This window comes from Epinephelus lanceolatus, chromosome 4, assembly GCF_041903045.1.
Source record: "Epinephelus lanceolatus isolate andai-2023 chromosome 4, ASM4190304v1, whole genome shotgun sequence".
Lineage (NCBI taxonomy): Eukaryota > Metazoa > Chordata > Actinopteri > Perciformes > Serranidae > Epinephelus > Epinephelus lanceolatus.
In genome coordinates, this window is record NC_135737.1 from 24,086,748 (window position 1) to 24,110,499 (window position 23,752).

At 42.8% G+C, this 23,752-nt stretch overlaps 1 protein-coding gene across 1 annotated transcript in view; it reads left to right on the top strand.

Moving 5' to 3' along the window:
* schip1 (schwannomin interacting protein 1) overlaps positions 1 to 23,752 on the top strand; it is a 293,359-nt gene that overhangs the window by 4,223 nt on the left and 265,384 nt on the right. The window contains exons 3-5 of the mRNA XM_033631317.2: positions 5,477 to 5,544; positions 5,696 to 5,782; positions 8,413 to 8,554. Of these exons, the coding sequence (XP_033487208.2) occupies positions 5,477 to 5,544; positions 5,696 to 5,782; positions 8,413 to 8,554 (297 nt within the window). The remainder of the gene's footprint in view (positions 1 to 5,476; positions 5,545 to 5,695; positions 5,783 to 8,412; positions 8,555 to 23,752) is intronic.

Here is a 23,752-nt window from a genome sequence, read left to right on the forward strand (position 1 = left end):
ATTGTTCTGATTGGTCGTAGTGTTATCCAATTGCATGCAGTGATATTTTCAAATGCATGCTTGGTGCCACCCCTCATTCATTACTCATAGCCAGACCCTAAATCTTTCTAGATTTGGGTCTGGATTTCCAGGCTAGTACGAATGTGCATATATGTGACACTGTTGGTTGGCAGAGATCTGTTCACACTGATGTCAGATACAAGTCACTTCGAACATGAATGTGAACAGTAGGTGGGCCCACCAAAGGGTCCAATCCGGCCCACTAGATGACTAGACAAAGAGGTACCAGGTGTCAGGAGCAAGTTAAGCAATACATACTTCAAGAAAAATTCTGCTTCAGAGGCTTTTCCACCCTGACAGTTCTCTGATATGTCAATGAATACTTACTGTGACCATGTTTAAAGATATTGAACACTGTGCAAAATAATGTCAATTAGCAGCTTCAGTTCAAAAGAATCTGTATCAGGAAATGTATGGATAAATGCACATGTAATGACAGTGAGAAGTAGACTCACTCAAGGCTGTTCATCTGTTTTGTAAAAGGATGAACGTCTACAGAATGTACTTATAATTCTTTATAGGAAAAAAAAAACGGGAACACTGGAGCTGATGGTACTTATAGGTTATTGGGCAATGGCTTTGTGCAGCCCATCTGAGATCAAATTTGGCAGTATGTGGTTCACGAACTAAAATGAGTTTGTCACCCCAGATCTAGGCAGACAGATCGGATCTGGGGAAACAATCAGAATTGAGCATTAAGCCCTGTAATGTAAAGGTAGCCTCTGCTGTATGCATTCTGTGTGCAAGTGATCCATCAAGTAGCCAAAATTAGCAGAAAATGTCATCAGTCATCATTCATCAAGCAGAAATACCAGGCATCAGCTTGTTCCAACTTTGTACCCTGTTTTTATATCTTTCCAAATTGACTACTTTTCAGTTATGGGCTGCTGATGGACGAAACAAGCCCTTTAAAGATGTCACCTTAAGCTCTAAGAACTTGTGAAGTGCATTTTTTGCCATTTGTTAAATTTTCTAGACAAAACATTAATGGAAAAAAAGATTAATTGATAATAAAAAATAACTACTAGTGCGGCCCTGGTGTGTAAGCTTTAAATGGGTCTTTTAGGCGAGCCGTTTCTTTCAGATCACACCTATAAAACCTGTGTGTGGCTCTAAAAGAAATGGGTCTGTCTACATTTGATGAAGCGCTTACTTCTAGATATGAAATTAACCTCACATCTGTATGTGTGCATGATGTGAGCCTCCTCGGTGTTGCTGTTCCTTATCGGTGCCTCATAGGTTAGTTTACACCTCCTGCTCCAGCCTGGTATTGATGGCTGTGTAACTGCAGCAGCCTGGGTATTGGGAGAATGTATAGGTCCGTAAATGGCGTTATCTGATCAGTATGCTTCTGCGCTGCAGCTCTTAGTCAATAAAAGTTTATCATTTGAATTCTTTGTCAATTTACGCCTTAAAACCAGAGTGTCTTTTTCTTTGTCTCCTGCTTCCTCTCTGCTCAAGTAGGATTTAAAGGTTTGAGCAAAATGACATAAATGCATCAATTTCCCTCAGTACAAAGTGCTTGTTTTACCCTGTAGCCATTACACTGAGATTAAACACTATTTCAAATCATGTAATCACATGAGCACATCAGTAACACCTACATCTCTCAGCGGGCTCTTTTTTTTACTCAAGGACTCAGGCGAAAGACTAAATGTTGACTTCCATATTACTCCTCGCACGCACTGCGCATGTAAATTGATTTCCGATGTTGCGATTAATGAGCATCTCCACTGCTACAGGTCCTCTCCTGATTGGACATTTCCCTGGGTTGATCGGCCAGTCGAGCGGCGGCCAAATAGCCAGTAGTCCGATGCAGATGTTTCGGCACATCACCACACTGCAATCAAATCCTCAGAGATCAGACTGATGTGTGTGTGTGTGTGTGTGTGTTTACATGAGACTGTGTGTGTGCATACAGGCGTGTTTGTTCTTTCAGTGCACTCAGGTGTGTGCTGTGTTCATGTAAGTGAGTGTGGGAGTTTATCTCACTGAGAGACAACAGTAGTCTAAAGGGCACAGAGAGCTGACCATCTCACAGGCTTTGTCTTTGTGTGTGTGCGTGTGTGTGTGTGTGTGTGTGTGTGTGCTATGCCCGCCATTAATCTCCGTGATAGAACTAGGACTCTGAGAAATTATGATTTTAATAACTCATCAATTAGAGGGCAGCAGACTTTCTGCTATGTGCTGTTGTTTTCTCTCCCATTCCGTCCTGTTTTCCTTCCTTCCCTCATTTTTCAGTGACATTACGCTTATTACTGTCTCCCTCCACCTTCCCCAGCCTTTCACTCTATCGATCGCCTTTATTTTGATATTTGAAAATAATGTGATGAAGCTGTTTACAAGCCCAGCAGAATAGGATTCTGTTAATACCCCCGTTTTTATGCAATCATGTTCTCAGCTATTGATTTAACAGATTGTCATGAACCCTATAGGCTGCAGTGAAAGCATTTCTCCTGTCATCAGCTGCGGCTGTATTGCTCTCTCTCGGTCTTTCTATTGCTCTCATATAACTTTAGTGCTTTTTATCCGGTCCACAGACCCAGGAAATTAAGGTTGGTTGTAAACACAAAAGAAAGTCACTGTAAAAAAAATAGTAAACAAAACAGAACGTATGAAGCAAGTGTTTCAAAAACTCAGAGGAATAGTTACACTTCAAAATGACGCAGTCTATGTTTTAGTCATAGTACTAATGCTCTTACTGTTCAGTCAGCAGTAGAAGAAGACAGTTGGTCATTATAATGTCATTAAGATGTGCTTCTGTGACTTTAAATAACACGTTTCTGCCACTTTAGCACTCTCCCTATGTGTATATTCAAGCATGCAAGACTGTAGTCTATTAAAAACAATTTTAATAACATGGCTATTTATTTTTGCTCCCACGTTAAGCACCACCATTGTCATTTGTCACGGATTCTTATTTTAGCTTGAGCATCTGGAAGGAGTCTGCAGTTAATACAGCAGAACACTTGTTGATACAGTTGTATTTTAAACCCGTATTGGCCTTTTGCCTGGCATCCTGAACACTTAATCCCTCTTGGCTGCACTGACAGACAAGGCAAGAACATTCAGAACTGTTCAGCTAATGCAGCAACATTGCAGTGTATGGACTACATGTACCAAAATTTACATTATGTAAGCTTAGTCGCGCACAAACACACAGGGGTTGTAATGATGCATTGTGGGGCAATATGTTTGTGGAGGGGGAAGAAATTCATGCAGTATTAACTAATCTGATTAATAAGTATTCTGAAACAGTACCAGTTTTGTTTTAATGTGTTAAATGTCACAATTGTGTCCTAACACTGTGAACTGTTAGTGGTCTCAGCTGCTGCCTGAAAGTGTTTGTCAACAAGTTAATCGACTTGACAAAAGCCCTGTTTCCACTGAGCAGTACGGTACAGTTCAGTTCAGTCTGGTACACTTTTTTCCGTTTCCACTGTGAAAAGTTGTGGATGGTACGAATGGAACCGTTCCATACTGTCCTCATTTTTGGTCCCCCCTCTGTTGGGGTACCTAGCACACAGATCTGGTACTAAAAGGTGGAGCTGTGAACACTGCAGTCTGGTGATTGGTCAATAGTGGACGGTCACTCTGCCCAGGGCTGAGTTGTGGCCAGTTTCGAGGCTCATGTGACCACTGTTCATACTGTGGAGAGTTTTACAAACATTAGTAAACTGTAACTGTAAAATGAAAGGATGTTTCGCTGCCGTCTGCTGCAGTCTGTTCTATTTTGTTCTGAAAATGTCGGCATGCAGCCAATGTCTGTGGTACAGACCCTCTGTGTCAGCGGTGATAAGGACATACAGCCGGTGCTTAACAGAGCAACGAGTGACAGCAACTCCGCCCAGATTTAAGGGTACTGTTTGTGGTGGAAACGCTAAGTGGACCTAGGGTCTAGGTACCATGTCTGAAGGGTTACTTTTGGTTCCAAAGGTACCATACCAAAAGCGTTTGGTGGAAACAGGGCTTAAATGGTCTTTGTGCCTCCACAGCAACTAACATCAGTATGTGTAATAATGTTTAAACTGGGGTTTATGGCCACATGGTGTGGTTGAAGAATTTCCCTTTTTTATATGACCCCCCACCCCCAAATCCAGTGCTGAAACGAAACCCATGCCCTTGAATGTAAGAAAACTACAGGGGCTGTCACGAAAACATGAATGGCCTTATCTAGTGCCAGTGTTTGGTCCAGAACGCAGCGGACTATAATGATATTTCTTAGTGTCAGGGTTATAAACTCATGAAAACATTTAAATGTTATGATTATTACGCCATTTCTGTCAATAGATGCCCCTAAACTGGACACACTGGACTGTTAAACCTCCATCAGTTGATTATTTTGACAAAGTTATGTGACAAATCTGTTAGCAAACAGTTGCTTACTACACATCCAGCAGACATGAAACGTCATTAGTGCTGATTTGGAGTTGTGTTTCTGCCTACCTGATGAATGTAAGCCCTCTCTTTTTAGCTCTCTTTCATTAACTCCTGAGAGAAATGTCCGTCTCTTCAGCTGCACTATCCTCACCACCCTGCCCGCTGTTTGGTGCGGGGCAGTTGGGTACATCAGAGCTTTTTCCTTGAAAGCAGCAGCCCACAGCAGCTATAAATAAGGATGATGTGAGCAGTGAGACTGATCCAAAGTTGTGGGCCATAACACCAAACAATGAGCTGAAAGACACTAAAACGCTCCGTGGAGCTGAGAGGAACAGCTGAGTTGGGTGATAACTCTTTGTGAGGGTCACCTTTCTCATCACACCTACTATAGACATTCAGTCCTGTATCATACTGATCTGTGAGCCGAATGTATGCTTAAACCCTTGATGTAGACACAAGCGCTTGAACACAAACATGGACAAATACGCACAGCTTGCACCCTGCTGGCTAACATGGAGATGAGTGAATACTAGAGATGGAGTGGAGCTGCTTTGCTGCTTTGGGAGCACATCCATCTGTCCAGTCCCATTGAGCTTCATGGCAGTCGCCCCAGAGCTGCCTGAGATGGGCCTCACCCCCTGGCCTGCAGCCGGTGTCTGGCTGGCTGGCACCTGCAGAGCACACACTTGCTGTTTTGCAGCAGCAGCAGCAGCACACACACACATACCCAGTTGTTTTCACTACCAAGATGTGTGTTTACAATTATTTATGTGTGTGTTAACAGACCCAGACACGCTGCGACTCTTAAGGTTAATAAACAGATAACAGACAGAAATCATAAAAAGAGCAGTTTTCCTCTGTTTAGGCTCAGCGATGCCAAACAGACAGTGTGCGTGGGAGGAGAGAGCAATTACACGTACATGAAAAGCTGCTGATTGAGTATTGTATCTTATCGAAGCGCGGCTCCTCCTGTGTCATGTACTTGGCAGAGAGAATTAAAAACCTTGTTGACGTATTGATATTTTTCACTGTGCAGGAGGAAGTGAAGAGGTATCATCGCTACTGCAATCACAGTGGAGGACAAGCAGTTCCCAAGGTGGAGAGGTAAGACTACACTTCCTACTGTTACATGAAAGAAATCCTCATGTGTTGTGGACTCAATCTACAATGATGGTGTTCTTTAATGCTGCCATAACAAGGCCATACTCTTGGAAATAAACTCTACCATGACATCATCTTACTTACAAAATCACAGAAGCCGTCCTTGTAGGAGTGAGGAAGAGGATGACAATAGCCCTCGTCGTCACGAGCGACAACAGCAACTGGAAATAAAGGCTATTGTGTGAGTATCACCTGTTGCTTATTTGTGTACTTGTTTATGTTTTTATTTCACGGAATATCTGTGTTCCTCCTCTACATTTGGAGTCAGTTTCACATTGAGTGTCACCCACATGACCTTAAAAGTGCATGTCGTGTGGGAGAGATCAGTCTGCTCTCTGATGAGATTTTGGAGCTGAGGTCAGAGTGCACTTTGGAAAGCATGAACCCTCTTAGACTGCCATCTAATACCGTTTTACTTAAACACGGGCCCACGCTTTTATAGGTTTAACAGGGGAGAACAGCTCCCGCCTCAGGCTCCCACTTCCTTGAAAGTCGAGGATAGAGAAGAGAAAGCCAGTGTTTCTGTGTGGAGTTAACATGATTGGGGTGTGGAAAGGTGAGACGGATAGTAAAAAAAATGTCCGGATAAACTCACAGAAGAGGAAGCACAGACAGATAGACGGAGCAAAGGGAGAATTAAAGTGGAGAAAATAGGGATTGAGGAAGAAGGGAGGGGGAGAGGTATTGGTTTTGGAGCTTGGAGTTATGGCTTAATTCAATTTGTTCCATTTGGCTCAGCTGTCTCTCTGCTCCACTGGAGGTGAATGTGTTTCTCCATCGGGTAATTGATCCTACACTCCATCCTGGACCCTGGTGTTGGGGTGACTACAGGAATGAAAGAGAGTGGAAAAGAGAGACGGGGAGAGCGATCTGTGGGGGTTGAAAAGAGCGGGGAGATAGGAGCAGAGAGGTCAGAGAAGTGTGTGAGCTGTGTGAGACTCAAAGGGGCAGGAAAAATAGGCAAAGCTGAGAGAAAAATATTGGGTGAAAAATGTTTGAGATTGGCCAAGAAATAAATGTCTGAGAAGTTGAAATTGAAATGAGATGGTTTTACTTTTGTTCAATGAAAGAACCCAATATTTTTACAGTTTCTCATCATTTGTACTGATAACCAACCAGTGACATACAGTAGAGATGAATACCAATCCAAGCCTTGCACCAACATCCGGTAACCTAACATTGTCTATGCAGAAAATAAACATGACTTTTAAACTTTTACTTAACGGCTAAAATTACTCTTCTCACATGGCAACTCTAAACCTTCGGGGGTCGTGTCCATCAAAGCACTTTTTTCTGAGGCTGCCGTATTTTTGTAATACTTTGCAACAGGAATGCCACGTATTTACGCCACGCTACAAACGCCAGCAGTGCAATGAGGTGCCGAGCGTGAATTCTGGTGGTTGGGCTTTTTTTTTTTCTGAGCAGAAAGAGTTGAAAATGTTAAACTTTGCTTATCATGGTCACTCCAGCCATTCAGTCACAGTGAAGGAGAGACCAACCCTCACATCTTACATGTACAGTTGCTGAACAGCAACACCAATGGAGGAGAAATCTGTTAATATACTGTAAATATAGCACTATTGTGTTTCCTTTCATGAACCACAGACCGGTTCGTCCTTCCACTCTATTCATTTCAGCCTTCCCCTCATCCAAAGCAAGTACTCTACCTTGTGCCATGACCAGATGAAAAAACGCTGTGTTTTTCCCAGCTAGGCGTTTCCTGAGGAGCACCTGGCTTTTTCACCTGGTAAAAAAACGCTTTGTTGGACACAGGGCCTTATTTAGCTATAGTTCCCACAGTCATGGAAAAACTGGAAATGTCATGAAATTCTACAATCTTGTTTTCCAGGCCTAGAAAAGTCAAAGAATTAGAAGAATCCTTAAATGTTTTGAAAAAGGCATGAGGTTTTTTTGTGTGTAATGAAACTGTTACAGTAATCTTACATGGATAATCTTTCATGTAAATGTAACATAGCCATTGACATAACGTAGCCCTAATGCATCTATGTGTGATGCTTTGTTTACCATCATGTAAGTTTCTTCATTTTCTCTCCGCACTCCATCTCTTCATCCATGTGTATCAGCTCACTGGAATTATGTTTGAGTAACAGCAGGCAAGTGGAGCAAGAAAAATAATGTTGTGACACTGATTTAATATGAGGGGTCCTGAATCCAAAGCTTTTCATACTTATGCCCCTCTACTACTTTATACTGTGCCACATTTTTGAGATTAAGCAAGTGACATGGGCAATTTTCACTTGTAGTGCCAATGCACACTTTTATTTATTTATTTTTTTTTAGATATTTTTTAGGGCTTTTTTTCCTTCAGTTGATAAGATTGTTTTAGCGTGGAAGGGGCAGAGAAGGGGGATGATATGCAGCAAAGGGCCGTAGGTTGGAATCGAGCCCCCAGCCACTGTGGCAAGGACAGAGCCTTTGTACAAGTGGCGCCTTAGCTACCAAGAAAGCTAATGGGCGCCCCTTTTATTTCATTTTGAACTGTTTTGAAAGGAGGGCACAGTAGTTTGAAGGTACGGAAAATTCAGCTGTCACTCCCCCTCTCTGGGAGCTCTACTTCTCTATGTCTTATGATAATATAATTAACATTTGGTTTTAAGTGTGCTATACAGTTCTATTCATGATATATGTTGTGAATGTTCATGAAAATTTTATTATAGGTCCTTGAGAAAGTCAAAACGTTTTGAAATTTTTGTCCACGAAAATGTGTGGAAACCCAGTTCAGCTCAGCTTTGGTTATGAGATGTAGATGTCATAGATGTTTTGTCCTCTTCACTGATATTTTGTTCCCAGGATCCAGCGGGCCTGGCGTGCAAGCACGTCTCGCAGAGGGAGCTGGCAGGGACAAGGCAAGAACCGCAGCAGCCACCTTGGTGGTGAGACGGTGCCTCCTGAGAGCCTCCGGGACCCTGTGATGACCACCAGTATTACTCCGGTAAGACCACATAAAGATAATCCAACAGACAGCCATATGGTGCAACATGAGCGTGAGGCAGGTGGAGAGAGATGCAGACGTCTTTAAGTTATCTGCCGTGTGGTCTGAGTTATCAGCTGTTGTTCCTGCAGATGGGGAGAAAGGAATGGGTGAGTGGATGCATGGGTGGATAGACTAATAAAGAAGAGAGCAAGGGAGGGAACAAGGGAGGGGTGTTTACCTCTAGTGTCATCTGGGGGACCGCGGGGGTCGTATTGGTGGAGGTGGATGGGATGCCAGCTGGCACCGTGCCCAGATCTGTAATTAGCCGTTAATTAGGCAAATTTTCAAAGCTGGTTGATTGATTAATGAAGTGCCTCTGCCCTTGTCCTCCCCCCGTCTCACCCCCCACCCACCTCCTCACCCCTTTCTTCTCTGGAGGGAGTGCAGGGGAGAATTAAACAGTGCTCACAGGGCATGGCAGCCAAACAAAAGCCAGAGAAAAAAATGACTGTATGAGCTGCAGATAAACAGCGAGAGGAGAAGGGGGGGAGAAAGAGACCAAATCGGGGGAGTGGGGGGAGGTAGAGATAAGGAGATGAATGCTGAGATGTGAAAAGATGCCTTTAGATCGCCTCAAGTTCTAAGTGACAGACAAGGACACACAGACACAAACAAACACACACACGCACAGTCTGCTCTGCTGGTTTCTCAGTCTGTGTTGGCTCTCGCAGTGTAGTAATCACACAAGCTACCCGCGCACGCCTGCCCACGCTCTCTGCAGAGACTCAGCACAGAAAAATATGATGTCATGTCTGCATACTCACTAGTGTGTGTGTGGGATGCATTTTTTCCCACTCTCTTTTTAAGCAGTGCTAACGGAAAGCAAGATTCTTAAAGCAAGCAGATGGGCTGGTGTCCTGGTGCGACACTTAGAGTGTGTGTGTGCGTGTGTGTGTGTGTGTGCTTTGTTTTTAGATTGTTTGTTCTGCTTGAAAGAGTTTGTTGTTCATTAGCACAGCAGCAAATATCTTCCTAATTAGAAAGTTACTGTAACTTAAAAACCAAGATGACAGAAAACCCCCTCCAACACACACACACATACACACAGGCACACACACACACACTGTCCTCCATCTCTCCTCCATCTCTTCTATCTTTACTCCAACATCACCTTGATTGGAAATACAAAATTATATTATCTTCCACATCCACCCTCAGTGCAGTAGTGACTTGTTAGGGGGGTAAACTGTGACTTCTTTAACCCCTTCCCACCATTAATATGATATTATCGATTGTTTGGACGACAATATGATATTTGCCGATATCACAAAGTCTGCCACGACATGATTTTGATTGGATGTGATTCTGGGGCTGGTGATCAATACACGATATTATATAATGTTATACAAACATTTAACACAGTCTGTTACAGAAGTAGCCTTCACCTCTTTCTTTTATATTTTTGTCCATAAAAGATAAAAACAACACATTAATAATAAGTGCATTGAAGTTTACTTTAAATTGACTGCACTAACACATAAAACAGCACAAGAGATAAGTTAACCTTGAGGGTTTGCTGTCAGAGAGCCTTTTCAGGAAGAAATGTTTTAACTCAAACCATCATCTTTTTCCTAAAACTTCAGGGCTATCTGGCTCAAAGCCCTGAAGGCAAACTTCTCCAAACAGCCATAAAACATGGATCAACAACAGCAACATTTAACAAAAGTACAAAATTCAGCTCAGTAACTGTCAAGGTTCATAGACAAAACAACTTCTTAGCTTGATATGGTTCTTATTACAGGCTTGAGTGTTGTTTTGTCATACCTTGACAGTTTTGACGACTGCGTCTGTCGTCACGTGATGTTGTGGTGACGTGTCCTGTAGATGTTTTATCCAGGACGCAGTCGTCGAAACTATCAAGGTATGACAAAACAACACTCAAGCCTGTAATAAAAAACATATCAAGCTAGGTGTAAAAAGTAAGCTATATGAATGTGTTTGGACTAAAACAGCTGCTTTTTGCTAGTCACTGATTGTTATCCTAAGCACGTTTACATTGCCTGAATTAACCTAGCGGCCAGCAGACTTTTTTTCACACAAATTGTTTGGTATAATCCAAGTGTCATTTATCCAGTCATGTGCTCAGTACTTTCCAGGCAGCTTGTTCTGACTGGGAACTGAAAGGAAAGTGTAACTTACTCATTTTCTTATCAAAGCCAGACTCCACTGACAAAAAAGACCGCCCATTACGATGAGGAACTTGTGCTCCCTTTAAAGCCAGACTCCTTTGACTGAAACAGTAATTTTGCCTCGCAGAACACGGGAGCTGCTGGTTTAACACTGCCTTGAGTAGTAGTTTGTCTGTGTTATTGTATGACTTTGGTGAATTTGAGGTAACCCTTTAAGTCACACAATAACACAAATAAACAAATCAACTAACTGACTGAGGCAGCGGTGGAACTGTGACTTGTTAGCTCCCATCGTAAAGGGCGGTCTGTTTGGGAAATACTGCGTATACGAACGAATAAATGAGTTTTGGATTATACTGCACAATATGTGTTTTGATAGAGTTCTGCTGTTGTTAAGCACAGTTTCCTATGACCTCAATTCATCGAGAATTTCCTCCATTTTTGGATTCTTCGTTCACCGTAGGCCTGCGTGAAAAACAAAGCTTTTTTTCATGAATTTAACATACACACAGTGAGTAACTGATATATAAAGGGTCATTTGGGGGGTGAAGTAATCCTTTAACATACAAATAAGAAAAGGTATTAAGTTACATGTAATATCTGCAGGAGTATTCCAACTATAGTTCATATTGGAACCAATGTGCACAATACTGTAACTACTGAATATGGAACGTTTGAGACAAATATGCACTTTCTATCTTCCAAACCGCCTTACCTTTTCTCAGTCAGAAGCCGTTTTTTGTTGAGTAGTGCTCGACATGTACACCAACTTCTTTACCCTCCCCACTCCTCCTGCCTCCACCTCTGCGCACAGTATATTCTCTCCTACCTCTCGTTTTTTTTTCTTACGTCACCTCTTCTCTTTCCCCCTCTGTCTCCTGTCTCGCACGCTTTCTTCGTCTGTCCTCATTCACACCGTATTGCTCTCCTGTGGCTGTTGTGCTTTCTGAAGGACAGACATTCATCAGTATAAGGCCAGGGTGCCATATTATATCTGTGTGTGTGTGTGTGTTTGTGTGTGTGTGTGTGTGTGTGTGTGTGTGTGTGCGCGTGTGCGCGTGTGTGGGTGTTCATGTGAGCTCATGTGCTTGATGGACCTTGGTGCTGGCCTGTAGGGGAGGAGGGGGAAGGTTCAAACATACTTCATGCATATTTCATGGAACTCATATTGAACACTACACGCACGCACACACAAATACTCACACACAGGCATAGATAAGACACAGCAGCACAAACTGAGGTTTTTCTCCCTCATCGGCTCGCATAGAAAAACATCCTGGACCCACACTCTCACTCTCATGAGACCTCCTAGAATTCAACTGTTTAAATCAGTGTTAAGTTGTCTCAAGTTGTCTGTTGTCTTTCTGCATGTGACGTCCATATGTTGCAGCTGTCCAACAATTTTGGGTTAAAGCGTGCTGTAACCCTAGACCGAAATGCATTATTCATACTCAGAGGGGCCAGGCCCTACATGCCCTGCTCTGGTCAATGCCTGGGCTGTTGATAGTAAATCAATAGGTCTGAGCACACTGCTGCTGTACGCTGGCTGACCTGAGGGAGTTGCTGTGTAGATGGGTGTTGGGTTGTTCCAAAAATAAAAACTTACAGTATGTGAGCATCTAACGCCATAAAATCCCCTCAGATGTGGTCATTTTGTGATATGCGACAGTATTTCTTTTAAATTAAAGGGACAGTTTCACAGCTTTGCTTATTGGATTTCTTGCTGAGAGTTAGATGAGAAAGCCAATATCACTTTATTGTTTGTCCATTAAAAATGAAGTTACGGTTGGGAACACTTAGCTTAGCATAAAGCTTAGTCGGCCTGGCTCTGTCCAAAAGAATCAAATCATTATAGCTTGCTTGTTTAATCTAACCAAAATGAAGGGAGTCTCAATTTGTCTGTATGTCTGTCCATGGAGTTGGCGAGTGTATTGCTGAGGAACCAAGGAAGTGCAGTGTCGAGTGTGAGTTCTTGAGATCTACAAGAAACACTTGTTAGTAGTACTAACAGCATGCTGGGTACTGCTGGCTCTCCGTTGCTCACTACTGTACGTTCAATAACAGATGAATAATGAGAGACTGGAGCAGTTACATTGCAGCAAACTCAAACATTTCAAGCATCAGCGATGTAAATTTCAGAATGCTTCTGATCCCAGAAACGGTCTGGTCCCAAACACCTAGCTGTTAGCAAATTACCGTAAAACTTCAATCAATAGTCCAGGGTATTATTTGCTTACATTCCTCTCACACAAAACTGTTGCTCAGCAAAGATCGGGAAATACAATCAAATTGTGTATTTAAACCAGTATGAATATTACTTGTATGAAAATTAGGCTTCAGATAACATACCAATTATGAATCATTCATTTGATCTAGCTCCGACAGACAGGGCATCACAAGAGAGGGAGTTACGGCCCTCGAGGATTATGGCATCCAGCATACATACACAACACCACTTTATCCTGTTAAAACAATACTAACAACTTAGATTCATCTTTATGAAAAACAATTCTTGATTATTTTGAGGACCCTTACAGACTAAAGCAATATGAATAACTTACAGAGTAGCTGAGGAATCGACACATAAATCGAGGTAGCCAACAACCCCTTGTCATACATCTGAAGAACTTCTTTTAAAAAAATGAACTGCTCGGCAACCAGACCAGGCCTCTAATTGAGACAGGCCTTTATTTGTCAAAATATGTTGCCACACCAGGCTAGTAAAAGGGACTAGGTGTTTAATTGGGTCTAGGGTTTTTAATCAAAGTTTTACGGTACGTCTATACTCAAGCATTGCTAGGGGACACGACTATGTCATAGCAGATGTGTTGCTCAAGACCCAAGGAAGCACAGTGTTGAGTGAGAAAGCTGTAAACAGCAATATTGGGTGCAAAGCAACTCCCCTGCAGGACTATTTCTTGGCCAGGTGCAGCAACTTCCTGGACTCATCACTACTTATCTAGCAACCACACAGTGACAACAAGGCTACACAATTTCCCTTTGCTTCCAGTCTTTATGCTATGCTAAGCTAACCATCTCCCGTGATAGCGTCAGACTTCACATACAGATATAAGAATGGTATCAGTCTTCTCATCTAATTCTTTATCGAACTTCCCTTGATATAACTTTTTAAACTGGTATTCAAATGCTTAACATGTTTAAGGCGAAACACTGAGGACAGTGCTCATAGTAGTGCAAGCCATGTCTCCAACCTAGCTCCAGGCGAAACTTAACATTCTGCTTGTCCACTTATCCGGATGAATTTGAGAGATACCTCACAACCGATAAGCTGCGGTTTTGAATACAGATGAGGGCTTGGACACAGCGGAGAGACTGGATCTGTGAAGTCATACAGAGGAAGATCTGCAAGGTTTAACAGACACAAGGTGGATTTCAGCGGTGCTTTTTTATCAACACAAGTGTAGAATATGGTCAGGCATCTTGCACAGTTTGCTCCGTATTTAGCTTTGCTCTTTGTTGTAGGGTGATGTGAATGTGTGCTTAGGCGCATAAGTGTGCATTTGCATATGAGTATCCGTACGTGCTGACTGTGTTGCTGGAGTGGATCCCTGTGATTCATAGTGTGGCCCTCTGGGATGGCTTGGTTAGTTTTATTCAGAGACACAACCAGCAATCAAAGTGAAAGTATTGCAATAAGAAAGAAAATGAAATGCTTCAGTTCTGTGCCTTTGTCATTACAGAGAAACTAATACTGCTTCTAGGCTTCCTGATCACTAATTAAATTATTTCAATGATGGATAGTGAAGAGAGGAGAAGGACTGTCAGTAGACGAGAGGAAAAAATAGAGACTAGAGTGTGAAATATAGATAAAAACACATTACATCATCTGTGCTCGGCCTGTGCTAATACACGTTTGTGCGTCCATGGCTGTGTTTGTTTGCTAACAGTGTTTGTGGACATTGATCTGTTCCTATCTCTGTGACATGTTTGCACTTTTCTCCCCTCCTTTTTCTGGGGCCCGGGCGGAGAGAAAGTGTTGGTGTAAGCATTCCTGCAGCCTGCGTGGGAGATCATTCTCTCATCTCTCACCGCCAAGAATCTCACAAAGCGAAGTGACGGCTTCATCCGTGCCTCCACCTCTACCCCCCTTAATCCCTTTTTCCCACCCTCACTCTATGTCATCCCTCGCTTTCCCTCCCACCGCTTCTTGACGCACATACACACATCCCATACATGCATTCCCAAACACACACACACACACACACACACACACACATACACCGGTCCCCAGTTCCTGCAGACAGATGCTAACAGATTACTTGTTTTATTGGTGTCAGTTGGTGTCTCATTTGAAATGAATTTATATACCTCTACCCCAGAGTTGACATCGATCGGGCTTAACTCATTTAATAGCCATGACATTTGCCTATTAGCTTATTTACTGTCAAAACAGGCTCAGGCTCAGCTGGCTTCCTGAGAGACAGTAACTCTGGCATTTGTATCCGTTAGGGAAGAAAATGTGATTGCTTGTGCAAAATATAAACTCGTGAGGAAAATTCTATTCAAGTACATACACAGACATGGACTCACACATTTAACTCAGCTGCACAAGCTTATACAAGACATAGGCTTTTGTTCCAAATTGTCCCTGTTTTTATGTTATATTTTATCATATTTTAGGAGCCCTGTTTTCTTCTGTGCTCCTGTCTTAATTTGGAGCTGTTTATTGTCAGTGCAAACTAGACAATTCCATGTTCTGTGTGTCATTGGTAGGTCAAAGCAATGATAGATAGCGTGACACCTAGGCAACACCAATGCAGGATGGCTGTCAAGCTGCAGACAACAGTTTGGGACAAAAAAATTAGAAATCGGTTTGGTTTTTGCAGACACTTCGCGGAGCTTCCACCAGTGTTTGTAGCACCAAACCTGGGTGTTTTATCTTCAGCCTGGGTCCTTTTATTCCCACATCACAGCATTTCCAGAGTTCCTGGTTCAATCCCGGGTGCAGGAGCCCTTCTGTGCAGAGTTTGCATGTTCTCCCTGTGTCAGCGTGGGTTTTCTCTGGGTACTCCGGCTTCCTCCCACAGTCCAAAGACATGCAGGTTAGGGATAGGTTAATTGGTGACACTAAATTGTCCGTAGGTGTGAATGTGAGCGTGAATGGTCTCTATGTGTCAGCCCTGTCCAGGGTGTACCCTGCCTTTCGCCCAATGTCAGCTGGAATAGGCTCCAGCCCCCCCAGCAACCCTCAAGAGGATGAGCAGTTAGAGCATTTCCAGCATTTCCCAGAAGCATGTCCCAGTGGCATTAAAGCCACAGAATCTGTGTGTTTTTCACTGAGACATTGCTGCATTTTCTGGCAGCTTTAGTGCCACCAACTGCTAACCACAGCATTGTTTCATATTTCTGCTACAAAATAATGTATAAATGTAACAGGTTTACATAAAAATTAAATGCAAATGCACATGTTTTATGGCGATTGGGTTAGTGTGTCATGAGCAAACAGAAAGCTTGACAGGCATATTAACAGTAGAGCTTAGATTGGGCCCCAAAAATCCAGCCCGACCCCACCCAACCCCGTGCATGTTCTGTCTGAGCCCGGCCTGACCCATCCCTTTAACTGTAATTACGAGCCTGAGCCCGGTTTAAACCCGACATTTTTTTAAAGATACGAACGTGGACATTGAAGGCTGACTCTCGTCTTTCTTTCCATGGCAAGCCTTCATCATGTACCTCTGTAGTGTCGAGGTCTCCGTCTTTTTGCTGTCATATACCAGCATCGCGCTGCACTTGGTACACTCGACGAAGCGACACACACATTGTCACCATCAACAACTCACATGTGCGCGGCCAGTGGCGACGTCCCCCCTCCAGGTGTGATAAGTAGTTGGTTCCATAGCCTAGGTCTATTATGAGGAGCCCGACCCGTCCGAGCCCGAGGATAGTGGCAGGAAATTACGGGTGGGTTCGGGCTCGAGCAGAGATTCTAAGCTCTAATCAACAGTTACCAAGAGCAGCAGGGCTTAGCAAATGGTCAACGGTCAACCATTTTTCTTTCACTGTGTTAAAGAGAACCTCCACACTAGATTGTTTTTTGTGCTGTACACATAATCACATTGATTACTGTTGGTACACTATGTAAACATGGGTAACTTTTACAACAACACACCATGTGTACAAACTGATTTTTCTGCTCATAAGTAGCACATATGTGTCTGAGTTTGAAAATTCTGTTCAATTCATTCCTTCGCCCCTCCTTAAACATGATGTGAAAGGCCAAAACCCAAGGGCTGTGTCGCTCATCGACCCCGTGGTGAGTATAAATATTGGACCACAGGCTGACTGAGGCCCCAGCCTGTGCATCTCACACATCTCACCGCTGTTAGATCTGATCAGTGCCGGCGGACAGACGGCGTCGCACATGAGCGAGATTTATTCGTCTTCAGCGGCAGTAAACACAACACATGGGTCCACCAATAACTGTGTTATATTCAAAGCTTAACAAGATATTTAGGGCTGACAAATAGTAACGTTAACCACGATAAACAGCGTGACTACGGCACAGACACACACAAACAGTGGGGGAAGCCTCTTGTAGTAAAGCTGCTAGCTCTGCTATAACACAGGTACCCACACAGTGACAGACGGAGAGGAATCAAGCAGAATTTCAGGGTGTAGTTATTGAAACTCAACATTTCCTACATAGTTTAATAATTTTCACCTTATACACATTGGCTCAAAGGGCATAACCTCTGTGCCCTAGCTGTTGGGTTTTACTAGCAGTAGCTGAACAAAGAGAACAACTGCAAAGTGACTGATTTCATTGTAGATTGGTGAGGATGAAATGAATGTTGCACTGAAGGAATTTCTTCCGATATTGTACACGTGAGCCATTACAACACTTATTAGACCCCCCTCAGTAATTTTCCCTGCCTGTGTTCATGCTGTATGCGCCCCCAGCTATTAAACAGCACCTTTAATTTGAGAGATTTCAGCTCGTGAGAATCTACATAGACACAGTGTATGTAGCCGAGCATACACACAATCTGATACCTAGAAAGTGATGCTCCAAAATAGTCATTGATTTTGCAAAAAAACCCATGGGGAAGATATCTCAGAGATTTATCATGGCTGTGTGGTAGAGAGGGGGAAACTAGGCGAGGAGAGAGCTGATGTCTCCAGGAGGCAGAGCGAGAACAATGAATGGCTAGAAAAGCTGCAAAGGAGGAGGCGAGAGAATATAGAGAAGATGTGGTGGATTTTGGAGTGATTATGAGGATAATAACTCTGCATTAGAGCCTCCGTGAGCCTCCATTTGTGTGGGCGTGAGATGGAATGTGTGCGCAGGCGCAGGTATGACTGTCAAAGTGCCTCATTTCTTCTTCATTGCCGTTTCTGTCCAAACTGCGCCAGATTAGATTAATGTTGACCATTACATCCGTGGGCCCTGAAGGAAACACGCCGCTACAAGCTCACATCAGTTCATGTACACAAATATAAACACACTAACGGTCTTCAGTGGCACATTAAGAGCATCTTGTGATCCCTCCAAAAGAGAGAAAAAAGCAAGAAATCAATGAAAGCCGTTACACAAATGGAGAAGCTGACATCTGAGAAAGAGCAGAGGTCAAGATAGATCTTGACTGAGGATGTTGGGGATGATGGGAGGAATGTAGAGCGAAAAGGGAGTGAGCATTTCAGCTCATTTTAGTCTCCTCACTTTATGGCATTTGCTGTTGTTTTTTTAGCGAGCACAGGATCCTGAATCACTTGATTTGATATTTACAGCAAGCTCTGTACCGCATTACAATGAGAGCAATAGTTTACAGATGGTGTATGGGGATTTGATTGGATGCTGTAGCTTACTGCAACCTCCCACTGAGCGTCTAATTGGTTATTTATCTAGAAAACATGCCATTTAACTGACATTACTTAAACTAAACAAGCATAGCATGCTGACATATGGCCTCGCACAGACATGGATGTGACATATACGCGCAGACTATAAAGAAACATAAATCTGCTGCAAGCGTCTTCCAACCATCTGCAGCAGTAATAACAATCTGGTACCTAAGGCTATATGCTCTACTGTTCTATTACAGCACTCCTCTCTCTGCACACACACTTTTCCTCCAGTGATATCTCCGACTCTCTTTTCCCCCAGTCTGCAGCCTCCAGTTTTTCTCTCATCCTCTCTGTCACCCACCCACCAACTCCCTTTCTCACAGGGCTCGTCCCCCTCTTTAGCCCATCTTATAGGCACATGGGCTCAGTCCTTATGGCCACTGAGTCCACCATAATGAGATCCCTGTAGGAGAGGGGAGCGGCATAAAGAGCAGAGGAGGGCAGCAGTAAGGAGGAGAAGAGCTGAGGGTTGATCTCCATCCCTCACTCCATCCCTCACTCCATCCTCTCCTCTCCCCCTCTCCTCACTTCATCAGCTATCTACCATTACTGTCCATTAACCTGATCAGAGCCATCATAATCCTCCTCTGACAGCCTCCCCGCTGTGTGTACAGTACACTTGGCGGTGATGAGGGGTTGAGGGAGAAGTAGAGACAGAAATTGGTAGCAATCCTCAGAGAGGAGAGGGTATCTGGATTGTAGAGTGAAATCAAAAGCGTGTGCATATGTAAGAGGAGGTTGGGGAAGGCACTGAAGGAGAAAACAGTCTGTGAGTTACATGTTTTATCTCATATGGTGTGCGGCAGGTCCATGAGGTATTTTCTTCGTCTTCTGTTTTGATCATTGGCACCTTGCTTGTCACATAACCACAGCCCAGAGGGAGAAAGCTTACGAGACAATTCCACAAAACACACTTTCTCTTATGGTGCTTTTGGGGATTGTTAGCTACAGAGCTCATTTTGTGTTTGTTTGGCCCCTTTCTATAATAATCTCTCTTCCGTTGTTTGGCTTCGTTTACAACCATGCACAGATTACTCCTCTTTCCATCGACCATACTGTGGCTAAGTAGAAAGGAGTGATGAGCCGGTCAATGACTATCATAAAGTCCAGGCCGTGACAGCTAGCTGCTGTCTCATTAGTCCGCACCATAACAGAGAGGCAAGCTTCTCATCACTGCTCTCACAGTGTTGTAATAGTTTAAGCATAAGTTCGATTAATAATATGTTCTCTGTTCATTTAAAGGTCCAGTGTGTAGGATTTAGGGTGATAATATTGGCAGACATGGAATATAATATAGTGTTTTCTCCTGTGTATAATTACCTGAAAATGTGAACTGTCCTGTTTTCGTTATCTTAGAATGACCCATTGCTATCGACATAAGGAAGGGGTCCTTATCTACGGCAATTGTCATGTTGCACCACCATGTTTCTACAGTAGTCTAGAATGGAAACACCAAACACTGGCTCTAGATTGAGCCATGCATGTTTTTGTGTTGTCACATTTGGTGCCGGCCACTATATTTGGCATCCTGTATGCACTGAAAGCACTGGAAAAACTGCTTTATTCAGGGTTTTTACCAGTTTAAATCACCTTGAGCATTTGTTTCGGAGACCTCTTTGGACAATTCAACTCCCAGTAAAAACCTCCTGAATATCTAGATCTTAAGCTGTCAGTGAAAACGGTGAGCACACATTAGAAGATGCTGAGATAGGGGTCCGTCTCTGACATGCCAAACAACGTCAAAGAAACACTGATTTGTAGGGATGGGAATCGAGAACCGGTTCCTGTTAAGAACCGGTTCCAACTGGTCCAATTCATCGACATCATTAGACTTTATGCTTAACGATTCCCTTATCGATTCTTTTCAGTACGCCGAATCTATGCTCATCAGTCAGCAGCCCGTTCAACAACAAAGAAGACGTAATGGCGGAGAGACAGAAGCGGTCAAAGCCGTAGCTTCAGCTTCACTTCACACTGTTGTTAGCCTCCCTGGAGCTGCTAGCTCACTGTGGAGCTTCGGCGCATCCCCGCTCCAGGTGGACGGCGGGCGGGGCGCTGTTGTTGTTAGCCTCCCTGGAGCTGCTAGCTCACTGTGGAGCTTCGGCGCATCCCTGCTCCAGGTGGACGGCGGGTGGGGCGCTGTTGTTGCAACCTGATCTCACAGAAATACATGAAATGACCACGACCTCTTAACACCGCATTCCGTGGTGGCAGCACGTAATGGGTTGAAATTACGTGCTGCTAGAGAACTTGCTAAAATATCTGAAATGAACCATCATGCCTACTTTTTCTTAACATATTTCATCTAGGTGCAGTGTAATAACTACTTCAGCTTTACTAGATATTAGATTTATTCAGTAGATCTATATTTTTACAACCCTATTTTACATGCCGCAAACGAACCTACTGTCCCAAAAATGCCGTTTCTAGTGTATTAGCTAAAATATCGAAAATTAGCCGACATCTTTACTTTTTCTTACCATAGTTCATCTAGGTGGAGTGTAATAACTAGTTCGGCTTTACTTGATATTAGATATATTCAGTAGATATATCTTTTTACAACCCTATTTAGAGCCCTACTTTGCAAATCAGAAGAACTACAACTATGTTGCTGATATGTATCAAACTGCATGGCGCGGTCCCAGGGAATTGTAGTTTTTTAAAAATCTAAGTGTTTTTCCCAGATTTGTAAGTTGTAAATACTGAATTGAGAGTACACTGTGGACTTTAAGGGGATGGTAAACACATTTGTGAAATCAGATTTTAAATATCTAATTTCTAAATGGGTGAAAATTAATTTTATTCATATTTTATCCATATCTGACAGCACCCACAGTTGTTGACTACACTCACATGATAGCTGAGGTCAAGAGCTCTCTATAACAGTTGGTCCCATGTCTGTACCCCCTTTCGTTGCTGAGTTATAAGCCCTCAAACATGCACTGAGGTCAAGGTTCAAAGGTCAATGGCTGAAAGCAGGAGCCATGTAGAATCTTCATACTGACATATGTCACTCTCCAGGTCGAGACCTTTCCAATGATGTATTTGGTTTAGCTCTACGACGAAGTTTAGATTTTTTCATTTTTTGGACACAAGCCATGCCAGGTGTAGTTTCAGAGAGCACTTTGAAGGCCCCGTGTATAAAATGAGTTTTGTTTGTTTCTTTGCTTGTTTTTTTTCTTTTTTTACTGTAGATAGTTATTAAATGAGTCATCCTCAGACAATACAATACTACTAAAAAGTAAAACCAATAATAACAATAATGAAATAAGCAAAAATAATATTAAAATCATATTGAAATGTTAAAATCTATTTACAGAGTGGAATGGTAGCCTAATAGATAACTTAGATAATATGTATTATTGTTTAGACACTTTATTATTGCTTAGATACTATTTAGCCTATTATTGTATTTACTTTTAGCATGTTCTACTTTTGAGTAATTTCCGAGAAGTTATGATAAAAAAAAAAAAAAAATTACAGACTATAGGAGACAACCTCTTCGATGTCTCACGTCAATTAATTAACACTATTTGTCGGCTTTTTATAATGGCTTTTTTTTTTTTTTTTTTTGCTGCTGTCTCCAGTTGAGAGTGGTGATTTGCTAAATACATTCTACAGTAATAATTAGATTAACATTTGGTCTAATATTGTTGGCTATATTACGCATTTTAATTTAAAAAAAAAACGGAAGAATAAAAGAAATAAACACCGAAATAATTACTTTTTTTTTTATTGATACTCCTCTCTGACACACACACACACACACACACATTGAACACGCGATTGAATGAATGAATGAATGAACATTGGAAGTGGTTCAGCCACAGTCCCGCCGGCTGGCGCGGTCACATTGAGATTACATTTGTTTTTTATTACTAACAAAATGTTTTATATTGACCGTATGAATGGTTTCGTTTTCAAATAAATATTTGGAAACGAAAATATGCTTTGGTGTACTTTTACAGAGTTTTGCGATATGTATATAGCCTACCTGTATCAAAATGTATAATTTTCAGCAGCGGTTTGTGTGACAGCTGCCACGGTCGGAGGTATAACCAGCGGGGCAGCCGCTGGTTCTGTGGCGCTGGCTTGGGGTCCACTCTCCCCTGGTGGAGTGGAGGGTGGCCGGGTTGCCAGGGGCAGACGGCTCCACGTGATGGTGTTTCCTCTCTGGTTCTTCCGTGCTCAGCCTTATTTTTATCTTCTTATTTATTTATTTATTAGTGGCGTCTGGATTCAGTTATGGCAGATGGATGGCAATCTGAAATGGAATGAAGCCCACAGACGGCCGACAGCAGCTACAAAACAGTAGTGGAACGCGCCCCATCCGCCTACAGCACAATACTCTTAAAGCCCTACGCTATCAAAAGCTGGCAAAATACATTTATTTTATTTTATGGCCTTGACATTAACCTGTCATATTGTTGAGTTATCAAGGACACTTCCGCGTTTTTGTGTGTGTACAGGAATGTTAAAGATATCATTGAGGAAAACGAGGTTGACGTGACGTGATTGAATCAGGGAATCCATGTGTCCACCATGGGAGAGGACCCTAATTGACTTTACATTGGCATTGTTTTCGTGGTGGCAGCACGTAATTTCAACCCATTACGTGCTGCCACCACGGAATGCGGTGTTAAGAGGTCGTGGTCATTTCACGTATTTCTGTGAGATCAGGTTGTGTTGTTGTTAGCCTCCCTGGAGCTGCTAGCCCACTGTGGAGCTTCGGCACATCCCCGCTCCTGTTGTCAGATTTCATGGGAACACCAAGGATGGTAAGATGAGGGCAGTTGAGTTGATTTGCAAGCTATTTGTTGTTATAATATGCTGGGCTAGCTGCGTTAGCTGCCTCACCTGAGTTAGCTGCACTAAGTTAGCTGCGTGGTGTTGACACACTCAGGCTGGGGATGCTTTTTTTCAAATCTTTCTCATCATCTTTCTAAACTAGACCATGGCTTTAAGGTTCATAATAAAACGTTCTGAAAGCAGATGTATTGGGTTACAAACAACAGGAGGCAATATCATTAATTCACAGGAGGAATCGATAAGGGAATCGATAAAGAATCGGATTGATAAGCAGAATCGATAATGGCATTGATATCGATAAAATCCTATCAATTCCCATCCCTACTGATTTGTAGTGCAAGACAGCTCCATT